The 15,183-nt window shown below is 35.6% G+C and overlaps 1 protein-coding gene across 2 annotated transcripts in view; it reads left to right on the forward strand.

Moving 5' to 3' along the window:
* Positions 1-15,183, forward strand: part of TNFAIP8 (TNF alpha induced protein 8) — a 129,309-nt gene that overhangs the window by 7,796 nt on the left and 106,330 nt on the right. Inside the window, exon 2 of one of the 2 annotated variants that reach the window (XM_072597140.1) lies at positions 3,572-3,682. The exons of the other annotated variant lie outside the window; for it this stretch is intronic. Coding sequence (XP_072453241.1) covers position 3,682 — 1 coding nt within the window. The 5' untranslated portion in view covers positions 3,572-3,681. The remainder of the gene's footprint in view (positions 1-3,571; positions 3,683-15,183) is intronic. 2 annotated transcript variants of the gene reach the window in all.

Consider the following 15,183-nt stretch of genomic DNA (forward strand, 5'->3'; position numbering starts at 1 on the left):
AATTGAGAACCAAAGTTGATGATCTACTGGCACTAGGAGGAGGTGATAGGCCCTAGGAATTTAACATTTTTCACTGGATTGCCCATTAGGATTGACCTAGAAGCAAATGTAGAAATAGATATTTTTAATATACCAGATAGTTAAAGAGTGTAAAACTTGAGATGAATGTAAAATAGAGACTAGATTTCCAGTAAGGTACTCTTTGCTATAATTTCCCTTGAAAAACAGGTCAAAAAAGACTTTCAGCCTGTCCCAAAATGAGACTGTACCCATGCTAGTGGTATGATAGACTTTTAGAAAAGGTGAACCTGATTCCCATATGGAGAGGGTGACATTTGTTTTGTATTATATAATACAGCATATGAAAAGAGCAGTTAGCTCTGCCATATGTTCATTTAGCCTGGCTTTTATTTTTGGTCCGTGGAAGAAGCTCAAAAAGGGTGGAATAAGGTAGATAGAGTGCAATTGAGAAAATCTTGTTCTCTAGTTAATGATATGTGAATTATGCCAGTTTTTAATAAAAATAGTACTTGGGTTTTGTAGAGGGTCTTTTGTGTGTAGAATCCTAAAAAAGAACTGTCTCAGTTCTTATCTAAACTTAATCTAAAGAGAGTTAACTTATCTAAAGAGAGAGGTTTTTGAATAACCTGATACAATTATGGTTTGGTTAGTGGATTGCTGTTTTATCTTTGGGGACTTATGTTTTAAAAAGTCAAGGGAAGAAGGCAAGTTATGCGAGATATAATAGTCATCTTAGGAAGAAAATGGACATTGGGGCAGACTCTATAGGATTAGAAAACAACACATGTTGTCACAATTTTCCAAAAAGTAATGAGTATAGAGCCTAAACTATATGTCCACAAATTAGACTTCAATTCTTGACAAAATTCTAAAATACATTATTAAAGGAATAGTTTATCCATATCTAGAAAAAGAAGCAATGATTACTAAGAGCCAACTTTAGCTTCACCTAAAGTAAGTCAAGTCAAACTAATATCAAGGGAATAGTGCAGGTATAGTTTACCCTGATTTCAGTTTTAAAAAATGATGGAGTCTCTATTACTTTCATTATGGATAGCATGGAAAGATATTGTCTAAATAACTAGCTTGGGGGAATTTAGTTCTGATTCAGTGGCTTTTTAGGTGGTTAAAAAGTAGCCATTAATGGTTTGATGTGATATTGAAGGGAGCCCTCTAGGGGAGCTAGCCAGGGATCCAACCCTGGTCATGTGCCAAGTCGTACATGACTTGGATGAAGGTATAGATAGTATTCCCACATTTGTGTGCTGGCACTAGTCTAAACCTTCAGCGTCAGCATTTACTCCTTATAAATTAGCAAATGCTATAACTCAAGGCTTGATTTCTTATTTTGTCGATTGTCAAGGCTTTAAGAAAGTGATAGAGCAAATGTGAATGATACAGATTAAACTTAAAATGTGTTGTGTATATATTTTTAAAATCAGGTTGTTAAACATTTATTAGCACACCACTGCATGCTCATCAAATTTTCAGATGGCATAACGACAGAAGGAATAGGTAACCAAACACCTAGGATATCATTTAGGCTCCTTATAAAGAGTTGGAGTGGCTACAATGTTGGGCCAAATCTTAAAACAAGAGATTTAATAGAGACAAAATAAAGTGGGTCAAAAAAAATTAATGGCACAACTATACATTACATATTTGTAATTATATTATATATTTATAAATATATATAAAATTATACTTATATGATATATATTATATATATACATATATATATAATGGAACTGCTGTTCAGTTGTTTTCAGGTATCAGTGACTCTTGTGACCCTATTTGGAGTTTTCTGGACAAAGATACTGGAGTATTTTGCCATTTCCTTCTCCGACTCATTTTATAGATGAGGAAACTGGGGCAAATAGGGTAAAGTGACTTGCCCAGGGTCACACAGCTAGTAAGTGTCAAAGACCAGACAAGCATAACTAAATTCCTGCGGGATTTATTCAAGGAGACCATTTAGGAGACGTTGCAATAATTGAGACATGAACTGGACCTAAACTGATGTGATAACTTTGTAAATGTTATGATCTGATGCAAGAGGTTATGGAGGTAAAAATAGCAAGATTTAGCAGCTGATTAGCTAATTGGAATGATAAAGAGAAGAAAGTGGAGGATAATGCTTATTATGAACCAGAGAAACTGGAAGGATGGTGGTGTCTTCAACAGAAAGAGCAAAAGGAAAAGAGTTGGGGAAAAGATAATGGGTTCAGTTTTAGAAACGGTCAGTGTCAAATGTCTCTAGGCCATCCAATTGGAAATGTCTAAATAGGTAACTATGTTGTTGTGAGACTGAAATTCAGGTGAGAGACCAAGGTTGACTATAACAATTTGGGCCTCATCTGCATAGAGATGATAATTTAAAAATTATGGGAACTAATGAAATTACTGAAAGTATAGAGGGAGAAGTGGACCCAGCACAGAATGCTGGACAGTACTCATAGTTGGGAGGGATGAGAAAACTTTTTTACATCAGAAAGCTTCCTCTGAAATGACAAGTATTGTCTTCATTGTTTCTGAGAAGTGAATTAGCTGGAAGGATTTCTTTTACCTGAACTCAGAGGTTAGACCTTAGTGACTCATTGTGATGCAAACTTTAGAAGGAAGTGGTCTCTAGTGTGTCTCTTCTGACCCAGGTGAGTAAAGAGTGACAGGCTTAATGCATATTTATCTGGTCATTTTGCTCCTTTCTTTTTATGACAATAAGTGACTGATTGCCTTTCCTAGAAGAAATTATTGCAGTTGAGTATAAACAGAGAATCTCCAATTAAGCATGCATACCTGTGAAGCTTATCTCCTTTTTTTTAATAAAGCTTTTCTTAAAATGGAGGCAAGAATATTATGATTTATAAAATGTGGCTAATTTCGTAGCTTTCATGTTAAGCCTGGTGTTTGAGTAAGAGTTAAAGCCTGAGCTTTCAGAAATATCACCTCTGATCCTACATGTTTTATTAGGACAGTCTCATGTCAGGAGCTTCTCTGCATAGCAAGAGCTCAGCCTTTTTTGTGTCATGAACCGTATTTAGAAAACTGGCGCAGCCTATGGACTCCTTAGAAAAGTGTTCTTAAGTGCATAAAGGAAATTAATCACATTTTAAAAGTTAACAACTTTTTTTTTTAAGTTTGCATTCCCCAGGTTAAGAACCCCTACCCTTATAGGCTTTAAAAAAAAAGTCAGCTAGCCTTGTGCCTGGCATGATGCCAAGTGCTAGGATACAAAGAAAGGCAAAAATAATGCTAAAAACAAAAATTGGATGTGAATAAAACCCAAGATCACTTGGCAAGGAAGAGCAATGTGAACCCAGTTTTCCAAACAAGTGCTCTTGCCAATGTACTATCATTTGAACTTTTTTTGTGCTGTAACAGTATAATATGTGTATGTACACATGTGTGGAGCTGATTCTTAATTCAGCAAGTAAATAGAGGCCATGGGAAACATATATTTTTAAAATAACTTTCAAAAATAATTTTTATAATCTTGCCCCAGGTCTAAGCCTTTTATCTGATTTGAGGCTCACCATTTCTCTCTTTCCAGCCATCTGTGCTACAGAATCACAGAGAGCAGGGACAAATCAGAACTTGGCTCCAGCCTGGACTCTTGGGGGGGCTCTTGTCACTGGGGGATATTCATTGACTCAGGAAGACAGTAAGTAGAGACTGAAGACAAGTGGTCATATTGTGTGTCCTGCCTTCTCCACACACAGACAACTTTTTTGTAACATTCTCCTTTTGAAGCAGCTCTTAATATTCATCTCATTCTAATTTTACCTGATTATATTGTTTAGAATAGCAGAAAAGAAATGAATAATATAAATGTTTCTTACCCTAGACTGCATAGGACTGGCTCAGGTGATGGGTAAAAGAGCCCTCATTACTTCAGGTAATACAATTTCCCCCTGAGGCCAAAGAATCCATAGATGCATAGATGAACCTGAAAACCATTCCAGGAAGAAGGAAGGAATACTTATTGGCTTTTTTTTTAAGTGGAAGGATATAGCATTTTTTATGAAGGGAAACTCGTAAGTTTAGTAGGAGTTCTATAGTTGAATTCAGAAGATTTTCTTATCAACTATTACTTTTTTGTCAAGTATAAGTGTTCTTGGTAGCTTGGGGAATATGAAATAGTTCTTCATTCACAACAATATTTAGTAAAATTTCTTTTTATTAAGAAATAAAAAGATTTCTGCTCTAAAGTTTGCTAAAGTAAAATTTCCCAAAATCTTCAAAGAACTTCACCCTTCTATTACACTGTCTTACTACATATTTTGATATTGCTATTTTATATTGTGAATTCTTACATCTTCATGATGCAATTTTATTATTGCTGTGGGACTGAGGAGATTCCAGTTCTAACTGTTTGTGGTAGGAACATCTACTAACATCCCTGCCATGCAGGTTAGTCTTTCTGTAAGAGGCATGATGGTGATTGCTTACTTCTGGGCACTCAGGCCTGAACCATTGACATTTCTTAGCCACCTAAGTACAAAAGCCCAGCATTGGAGTGATCAGGGTCTCCTCAGACTTGAGACATGCTTCTGATCAGAAATGCCACCATGTAAAGGCAGATTCAGAGGGAAGGTAGCTATGGTCAACTAAACCAGTGCTTTATCCTTTCTGTGTTATTATTAAATAAGCTTCATTTTCTTCAATGCTAGATGTTTAGTAACATTTCATTTCATTCTAATCCTGAACCTGAGTCAGACCCCACCTAGAACATCTTAATTCTTCTAGTCACTATCTGTGTGACTGAACAAGTCATTTAACCTCTTGACCTTTGGGTCTTGTTCATCCATAAAATAAAAGCATTGGACCAGATGATTCTTTTTTTACATCTTCAGTTCTAAATTCTCTCCTTCTCTCTTCTTTGTTCCATCAAGAAGGCAAGAAATAATAGTACCCATTATACCAGTGAAGTCATGGAAAGCATGTCCACATTAGGCATGTTGAAAATAAAAGGCAAGAAAAATAAAGAAATTGAACAAAATACTTCAATCTGTACTCATAGTTCATCAGTTCTCTTCAGCTATAAAATTCTATGACTCTGCATGCTTTAATCTATACATTGGATACCCAAAAACTTGTTTTTTCTTCAGAAATATGCTTGATAATTCAAAATAAAAAACATTTAGACATATATCTGTGTACTAAGAAGGAAAAAAAAAAACTTCGGTAGAGAGTTTCCAAGGGAAATGGCAATTACAAACCTACTTCACCATTCATTGGAGCATCAGTGGTTGAAACTTCAGTGACACCATTTGTAGAAGTACAGCCCACACATATAAGAATAAATTATGTAATTTTCATGTCAGCTCTAAGCTCCACATGGATAGAGATTTTGTCTTCTTTCCATTTTCTATTTCTTAATGCTTGTCTAAGGGACTTTCACATAGTAAGCAGGTGCTTAGTTAAGTGTGTATTGTGTGAATAAGTATAGGATGTTATAGTAGTATTGACTTTTAATTCCATATGTAGTTTAAATTCCCTATAGAATGCTTGGTGGATTGAGAATTCTTCCATTTATAGCCTTCTGTTTTCATCCCCAAAGTTATCTTGCCAAAACTTCTAACATCATTTCAATTTTAGTTCCCAAGATACAAATCGAGTTTCATATTAAGTTCTTAAATGTTTGGTACCTAGTTTCCTAGACTGTAGGTTAGGCCCTCGAACCCACAAGCTCAAGTGTAAATTACACACATTTTGCTGACTAAGAGAATTCAGTAAGCTTCAGAAGCTTGGGTTTTGGGAACTCTGGTGTCTTAGAGGTGTTCTGTTACTGTTAGACTACTTCCCATTTAAATGCAAATGACTAGTAATTAAATGTACATTTATAACTGTCATGAGAGTCTCAATGATTAGTGATGTAGGTGAGACTGGAACTAAAATTCTTTGTGTTTTTAAATGACTGGCTAGTTGAAGCTATATTTAGAGAGAAGAGACTATTTCTCTGTATCTTCCAAGTGCTGAATTACTACAGTGACTGATATTCTGATATTATCCTTCTGTCAATGCTATTTAAGATAAACACATTATTCTTCTATTTGTTGTAGAAGTAGTTAGAGTGCTGGGATCGGCATCAGGAAAACCTACGTTCAAATCCCATCTTTGCCTTTCCACATGACATACTTAATTGAATGACACTTGGCAAGTTCTTTAACATATATTCCTTGAGCAACTTTACATGTCTAACCTACTTAACCATTGATGGGTTTGCATGGGATAAGTTCTGTGAATTCTCACAGAATGTTTCCATATTAAAATCTATTTGTCATTTTAAAAAATTCTGTATTTGAATTTTTAAATGCAAAAGATGAATTACAATCAAATATTATGTGTAGGGAAGGCAGAGTCAAGGTGGTGGAGTAGCAGAAAGAAATACAGCAAGCCCTCCTTTTGCTAAACACCCCTGAACAGGTCTAGAAAACATACCAGACAGAATCTTGATCAGGAAAGACAAGAAAAAAAATCACATTGAGTCATTTTTCCATCGCAGGCCATCATAGAGACATGTACAGAGAGCTACAGATGATGAGGTCTGGGATCTGGCATGGAACATGCTACATGCAGCATTCAAGCTGTGGAAAAGAAGAGTCAAGAATGATATGGCCTGAGTTCTGAATCTGAGCAATCAATCTGTAACCTTACCCCATTTGCAGTTTCAATTGATGGCTGTCAGACTCTCTCATGACTGGAAAGCTCTGCTGGTTCAGCATAACAGAACTGCAGGCCCCCTTTTGGTCTGGGATTCCTGCCATGTCTATTCCACTGCAGGCCTCAGATGAGACTAGAAGATGGAATTGAGAGCCCACTCTGTTCCTGGGGCTAGAATTTTTTACTCAGCTCTTTTAGCTTTTTCCTTTGCTTAGCCCACTTTCTAAAGTCAGCAACCACTCTTTACCCCAGAATGCCATGCTAGAAGTAGGTAGTAAAATATAACTCAGGCCAGGGGACAATTATAAAACTTTGTCCTGGATCAGACCACTTTGGGGAAACTGCATCTTTCAACTCCCCAGCTTGAATAATGAGATGGAACCAAGAAGAACCAGAAGTACTGAAAGTATGGCTCTGTACTTATAGATATAAATGGTAGAATAGTTCTGACATTTCAAATGTAAAGGAAAATTGGAAGGGGAGTCAAAGTACTGCATGTAGATAGATTTTTGTGGTCAGCATGAAAGATCAGTGACATGGAAAAAACAAATATATCAAATGAGTAGCTGCTATGACTTTCTCAACCCTCTTCTTGGTCAACTTGCAACTTATGAAATCCAGACCTATTAATAGTGTTGGCTGAACTCCCCACTGAGCTGTGTTACTGTTTTACCAGAATTATATTTTGGTTAAATTGAATTTGTGCTGGGCATGACTGTGGACACATAGGAGTCATTTAGTTGCTAAACCTATACTGGGTGTATTCTTAGGCGTGATATACATACTACTTATACCTTTTACTTTTATTTATTCTCAGTGCACATTTCGTTTTCCAGTTAAAGTAGGTTTGATCTCTATGAGCCAGTTAGTCACAAAAAGCATCCCCAATACCATTCCACTAGAATACCTAGATTTTAGCTAAGCCATTGACAAAGTCTCAAGATGAGGCCGTGAAAACTAGACAGTTCAAAAAATTAAAATTCACAAGTACAGATGGGGAGGGATGTGTCCAGACAATAGTTCTGAGAAAGTTCTTGAAGTTTTGATGGATTTCAAGCTCAGTAGGAGTCTATAGTGTGATATGATAACCAAAAAGAAAAAAGGCTGTGATGATTAAACTGTATTAAGACATAGTGCCCATGACTAAAGAAATCAAAAATCTTCCTATGTTTTACCCTAGTTGACTATGTGTGAAGTATTGTATTCTGTTCTGGCCTCCACTTTTAGAGAAGGACTTTGATAAACTGGAGAGCAAGAGAGGAGGGCTACCACATTGGTAAGAGCATTGGAATCTGTTTCCTTAATAAGGATTCTTATGACTTAGCTGTCAGAATCAGCTCACAAGCAACTGGAGATGTTTATCCTGGAGAAGAGAAAACTTGGTGTGAGAGGGTAGAGGCATTGAAGTCTTTAAAGTTCTATAACAGAAGAGGGATTAACCTGGATCCTGGAGAAGCTGCTCTCTATTTAGTAGCTGGATGGTAGGAATTTTTTCTTAACTGATAAAGCTGTCAGAAAGTAGTGAGTTTCCCCTCACCTGGAGTATTTCCATACAAAAAAGAACTGCTGGGTCTTTTCCAACAGTTAGAAGTGGTTCATGTGTAGGAGTGGGTTGGAATAGATGGCTTCTGACATACCTTAACTCTGACTGAGATTCTGTGGTTCACTGTTAGGGTGTTTTATTCCATCAATGCCTCCCATATCTCAATATGTAGTTTCTTCAGTTTCTGTGGTCAAAAAAATTCGTTACCTGGTGGCCATCTTTCAGTTTAAAGAACCTCCCTAAATTCAAGTTGGTGAATCAGGCAGCCACAATCCTAAGGTTTTCCAGTGTGGTAGAACCTTCTAGAGCTTATACTCTGCTAATAGTTCCTTTCAAAACCCAGGCTCACTTCCATCTACATTGTGATTTGCATAGGTCAGTATAATGTGTCCTATTAACTGGAACAGCAAACTTCCTTAGACCTCAATCAAAGTGGTAAAAGAAAGTGAAAGGAGGCGAAACTTAGATTTATCACTTGGTAGTTGTCAGATGCACTGGTGATAATTTTTGTGAGTGGAGAAATTAAATATAAGATTTCAACTGTCAGGTATACCTCTGAAAGTATTTTTAATGTTTCATAGGTTGGTTGATAAAGTACTGAAAGTCGGTCTAGATTGTTCTAGGTCAATCTTGTTTTTATGTTCTTGTTGACAAAAGTAATCAAAAGTATGTGAAGATATTATTGGTAGCATTTCTTAACCCAAAGAAAGAATTTTTAAGCTAACACTAGGACACTAGGAAAAGCAAATGTAAATAAGGGCAATTAACATTAGCAAAACTTTAGCTGTTGCTTTACATCACTCTGAGATAGTCCCATCTATTTTGAATGTGGGAGTGAGACATTTTGAGGAGGAGGTATGAGAAGCATCATCGTCTAATGGAAAAACACTGTACTTGAGAAAACTGTTTGAATATCATCTCTGACACTTATGACAGTGGATAAAATGCTGTAACGTATCTGAATTTCCATCTTACCTGCAAAATGGAGATGAACAAATGAAAAAATTAAATATGGAATATGTATAAACTAGTAGGAATACAAACAGAAAAGTGATACCTTCCCTGCTCTCTAGTGTATGGAAGAAAAGAATATAAAGTAAGTCTAGCAAAATGTTAGTATTTGTGTTTTATTCTAGAGACTGCAGAAAGACAGGAGACTTTACCTTTGATTTTTTTATCTGAAAACTCCCTATTCACAGTCTTTGGCCGTTTATCAATTGGGGAAGTATTGCTGCTTCAAAATCTATGACTTCTTTTTATCCATTTGAGGATATCCCTTGAAAGATTTTTCTCTCTGTTTTCTTCCCATCCCTATTCTTTCTTTCTTGTTCTTGAATTCATTCATTTGTACCTTGTTTTTAATTGTTTCCACTTTTCTTTGCATTTATTCATTTAAAGATATATAAATATATACATACACACACACAAGCAAAAGACTGTGCTAATGTCAGATATCCATGGACAGCATGAAAGGCCTAACTAGCTCAAACCACACATCTGGGGCAAATTCATTTGAATAGCCACCTTGGATAATCCAGCTGTCCTTTTCCCACCTCAAGAATGCAGGCTTCTTTGAGCCAGACTTATTTGCCTTGTGCTATTTATGGCTCTGTTTACAGAATTAATTTATCAGGTATCAGAGCTGAACAAGACCTTGGAGACCATTTAGTCTAACATAACTGAATAAGAATTCCCTCCTTCATATCTTGAAAAATGGTTTTCCAGTCTTTACTTGAAGACCGAATATGAGGGAACTCACTGTGTCCCAAGGCAGTTCATTCCACTGTGGCCTCCTTTCATTAAACCTGAAATTAGCTCTCTTCTACCCATTAATTTTTTTTATAACAATTCTTCCCTTCCCCAGACATAAAAAAGACAAATCCATTGTTCTCCCCTTCCCCATCAAAGAGTTCTTCAGATACTTGAAAATTGCCAAACGTTCCCCAGTTCCTTCAAGTCATCACAACATATATTATCTTGTTCTTCAAACATCTTGCTTTACTTCCTCTGGCCTCTCTAGCTTGTGAAAGACTCTCCTAAAATGTAGTACCCAGGACTGAGAGCATCACATGCCTCTTTTACTTCTTGGAAGACCACATTTATTTGTGTCTATACTTCATGAACTATACTTCATCTCTCATGTCCCTTCCCAAACTTAATATTTGTGAAGGTAATTTTTAAAATCCAAATGCAAATATTTACATTTTGCCTGTTAAATTTAATTTTATTAGACTTAGCCCAGTGTCTATAGCCTGTCAGGATCTTTCTGGATTCTATCATCCAATGTGTTAGTCTTTCCTCTTAGCTTTTTTTCATCTGTACATTTGATATTAAGCCATACAGGGCTAAATACAGACTCTCCGTAGTATACTTTCTATAGTATTCCATTGGAGAATTTCTTCTGTTTAATGATGTATACAAGGAAAGAGAAGTTTTAGAAAATGAGTTAATACCAGTAGAGCTGATACTATGAACTTAAAAAACATTTTGTTTCCTGAAGTCTTCCTTAGTTAAGAGATTTGAAGAGAGGATTTGTTGAAACAGAGGCTCTTTATTTACTACGAATCACAGGGAACTGTGGGAAAGTATATATTATCAGCAGGTTTAGATAACATAAGCCCCTCAGTAGTGATTTAATTCTCATAGTGAATTTAGTGTCAGTCCTTAATTTTAAACTGAGAGACAGAGGTGTAGAGAAGCATTGATCATATCCCATGAGGTGCCTTTAACAATTGGAGACAATTTTGACTGAATATCAAAATTTCTTTAAGGTCTCCAGATACAGTGCTTCAGGGCATATGGAAATTTTTAAAAACTAGACAGGACAGAATTATATACAGAAGATTGTATATTAACTTTTGAAATCAATAATCCTAATCTTGGAGAAAGCAGATTAGATTTATCGTACTTCCATTCAGCTAAATCTGTGATTCATTCTTGGCACTGGATCAAGGAATGAAGTATACTTTACTATTTCATGAACAATTGTCTGCTACCTTGTTGTTTTGTTTTGAATATAGTTGCTTTATGAATACTACTAATATATTTTGCTGATTCGTTTACCACATTAAATCTATAATGACTGAATCTCTCATTTGGCAGCAACGGCTATTTTATTTTTTTTTCTTGTTGATACATTTTGACGCAATAGGTCTTCCCAGCATACAAAAAGAAACCTGATCAATGTATACATTCCCTGGAAACAAGGACAACTTCATAATGGACTGATTGCAATTGATAGTATGTGTCACTTTCTACTTTTGTAGAATTAAAGTATACAAGGTTTAAATTTGATAGTATTACAGCTACATTGTTGCATTTAACCTGAGTATTTTTCTCTTTTAGAGTTATCTTTTTATTTACATTGTTGCAAAGGTGCATTTTTTTTGCTCTTTTTTTTTACATCACTTTCCACAAGTGTTCCAATATTTCTCTTAATTCTTCATATTAATTAAAGGAGAATGAATTTAAAAGAAACTCTGTATTCTGTGCATACCATTTTATGACTCCATGAAATTAAAGTGATTACTATCCAGTTTCCATAGTTCCTGCTCTTATAGCATTGTGTGTGTGTGTGTGTGTGTGTGTGTGTGTGTGTGTGTGTGTGTGTGTGTGTGAGAGAGAGAGAGAGAGAGAGATACATGTAGAATATTCTTGCAGCTACAGTTAAAAAAGAAATCTTTCCAAATGCTTGCCAGCAAGCAAAATATTCCTTGTTTTGGTCTAAGCACACCTGAACCACACACTTGACACACTAACTATGTGGGGTGCATAAACTCATAATTCTTATTTAAACTTAAAAATCAAACACATGTGAGAGGCAAAGTTTCTTTATTTTCACCTACCTCTTCAGGTAGAACTATAGAATATTAGAGCTGCTTGAAATCCTCAAAATGCAACTTGTTTATTTTTCAGATAAAGAAAAATAATCCAGAAAAGCTGTGTCCTATCCAAGGTCTTACCTCTACTTAGTGGCAGAGCTGGACTGGAAAACAAATCACTTGATACTACTTCCAGTGTATATCCAGTGTACCACATTAATGGCTGAATGTTTAGGTCTGAACTTATATCAAGAAACTTATATATCTTATATATAACTTGATATAACTTATATCAGGAAAATTAGGGCATCCTTTTAAAAAATGGTCTTTATTTTTGACTGATATGACCTACAGTTATAAAATTGAAATAACATGGATTATCTTGTGATAAGAAATTTTCAGGGTAAAATGACATTTTCTCTTTAGATCTGTAAACTCTTGTGAAATGTATAACTTGGTTGACAAATCAGTTCCAATTTAGCACAATTAAATAATTGAGAATGGAAATACATTATCTATTTTGTAATTGTAATTATATAATTCCCTTCTAAGTTTCTTTTGTTTTGTAAAGGGATGAGAGTAACTGCATATTGTGTGTTATTTGGTGATCAGTTTTGGTCTATGAAAGGGGCTATAAAATTGTGCTGTGGTTCAGCTGGGTAAAACAAATGAGTATGAGGTGGATCTTCAGAGATTTTCATATCTTTATTAATGATTTGGGGCATTTTATATTATTTTTGATAGCTTGCATTTTTCTTTTGAGAACTGCCTACTTGTTCATCACATCATAAGAAAAATTTCTGGCAAAGATTTTCCCTCTAACTTTTCTTCTAATCTAACTTCATTGATTTTACATTTGTAAGAACTTTCATACTTGTTTACAATGGTGTCCAAATGAAATTATGCACTGTCTAGTTAATCTCAAGCATTTATTAATGGCTTACAACGTGCCAGTCACTATAATAAGTGTTAGACTAGTCAGGGGTTCTTAAACTTTTCCCACTGAGACCCCTTTTCACCTTTGGCAGCTGTTTGGTTGACTTTACATGGACTGAGGGCATGCACAGTGCAAACTGTGAAGACTTTATGTTTGGAACCATGGCTGCAGTGAAATTGCCTGAACAAACAGGCAAGAACTGCCAGAAACACCTTGTATTCATTACATGTTTGATTTTTAATTAATTTTTGGTTGTTGCACATTCAGAAACCTTTTACTGTTGCCAGATTTTGGAGTCATGACCTACGGTTTAAGAATGCTAGACTAGCTGACCTTTAAGTTCTCTTCCAGTTCTAAAACATTGTGATTCTATTTGAGTGGTTCTCATGTACCAGAAAAATCAGGATTGTTTTCCTTGCTTGAACACTGAGGGTAGGATTAGGTTAAGTGTCATATTTTGAATAAACATCAAGAAAGAAACAGCAACTTCACATGGTACCATCTATGTAATTTCCTGCTACTGGAGGTACTCCAAAAAATAAACACGGTTCTTATTGAATCCCTTGTAATCAGTTTTTGGTATACACTTTACATTTCTCTTGGCTCTTGTATATCAAATCTTCTGTTAAGTTCAGAATTGTTTTTTTTTTAAACCAAGTCTTGAAAGTCTGACAGTTGAACAAATGTCCTTTTTTTCATTCAGGATTATGCTTAACTTTTCTGAGTATGATATTTTTGGCTGGAGTCCCAGTTTTTTGCTTTACGATGAATAGCGTTCCAAGACCTGTTGTCCTTTGGTGTCTCTGCTGCTAGGTCTTGCGTGATTCTACTTAAACTGATTTTTTCTTGTTGCTTTTAATATTTTATCCTGCAACTGGAGATTTAAGAGTTTGATAGTAATATTCGTATGAGTTTTCCTCATAGGATTGCTTTCAAGTAGTGTTTGATGGATTTTTTCTATTTCTACTTTACCCCATGTTCTAATGCTTCAGGACAATTTAATTATTTCTTGTATTATTGTATCAAAATTCTTTTTTTATCATAACTTTATTATGGTTTCTCTTCTTGATCTGTTCTCCACATCAGTTGTTTTTCTTATAAGATGTTTCACTTTTTCTTCTATTTTTTCATTCTTTATATTTTGTTTAACCATTTCTTGATCTCTTGTAATTGTACTAGCTTTGCCTTGCTCAATTCTAATTTTCAAGGCATCATTTTCTTCCTTAAGATTCTGGATCTCCTTTTCTAATTGGTTGACTTTCTTATCATAATCTTATTTTTCTTGGATTATTCTTTTTTTTTTCTCCATCAGATTTTTTTAAAGCTTTTTTTTTTAAGTTCTATGAATTTTTTGGGCAGGTGACCATTTGATATTACTCTTTGGGGGTAAAAGAGGGTTTCTTTGCTTCAATATCGTCCTCTGAAGATGAACCCTGGTCTTTTCTGTTATAGGAATTGGATTTTCTTCTTTGCCTGTGCACTTTTTTTGTTTGTAATAGCTTAATTTTTGTCATCACCTCCAGCCCTGGGGCATGGGGCATGGTGCCTCTTGCCCCAGATCTTCAGTTCTCCCCTCAAGCCTGGAACCAGAGCCAAACCTCTAGCCTCCTGTAAGTGCCCACAGCTAGGGGCATTGTGATCCACTACTTCTGCACACACAGGGCATGAATTCCTTGTCAGCAGAGGTTCTCTCTTTCTTCTCAGGCTCAGATACCCAACTCTCCTCACTATCTCTGGGTTTTTAAAAGTTCGAGTGGCTGGGACCAGGCAGCCTCCCAACCCAGTTATCCCCAGGGCTGCTGCTTGTTCGTAAAGCTTGGAGGTGTTTTCTCTTCACTAGACTGAACCTCTTCCTGGATTTTTTATTCTCATCTTCTCTAACTGTCGCTGTTGTGCCAGCACTTTGTTCTCCCTAAGCTGCTTTTTTCATCTCTTTTGTTAGAAATGTTGAGAGCTTGGAATTTTCTGACCTATTCTGCCATCTTCCCAGAATCCTCTCCACAAGAAGGCTTCTCAAAAGGAACCACAGTTGCTCAAAATTAAATGTCATTCTTGGAACATCTGTGTTTCAAATTGTGATATACATATCTTGTCACCTAAATCATTATGCTAATAAATATGATACTCAAAATATTTTCATGTAATCTCCTCATCATTACAACTTTCCCATAATCCCTATTTGATCTCCACAACAATTT

This window comes from Notamacropus eugenii, chromosome 3 (genome assembly GCF_028372415.1).
Source record: "Notamacropus eugenii isolate mMacEug1 chromosome 3, mMacEug1.pri_v2, whole genome shotgun sequence".
NCBI classification, from domain to species: domain Eukaryota; kingdom Metazoa; phylum Chordata; class Mammalia; order Diprotodontia; family Macropodidae; genus Notamacropus; species Notamacropus eugenii.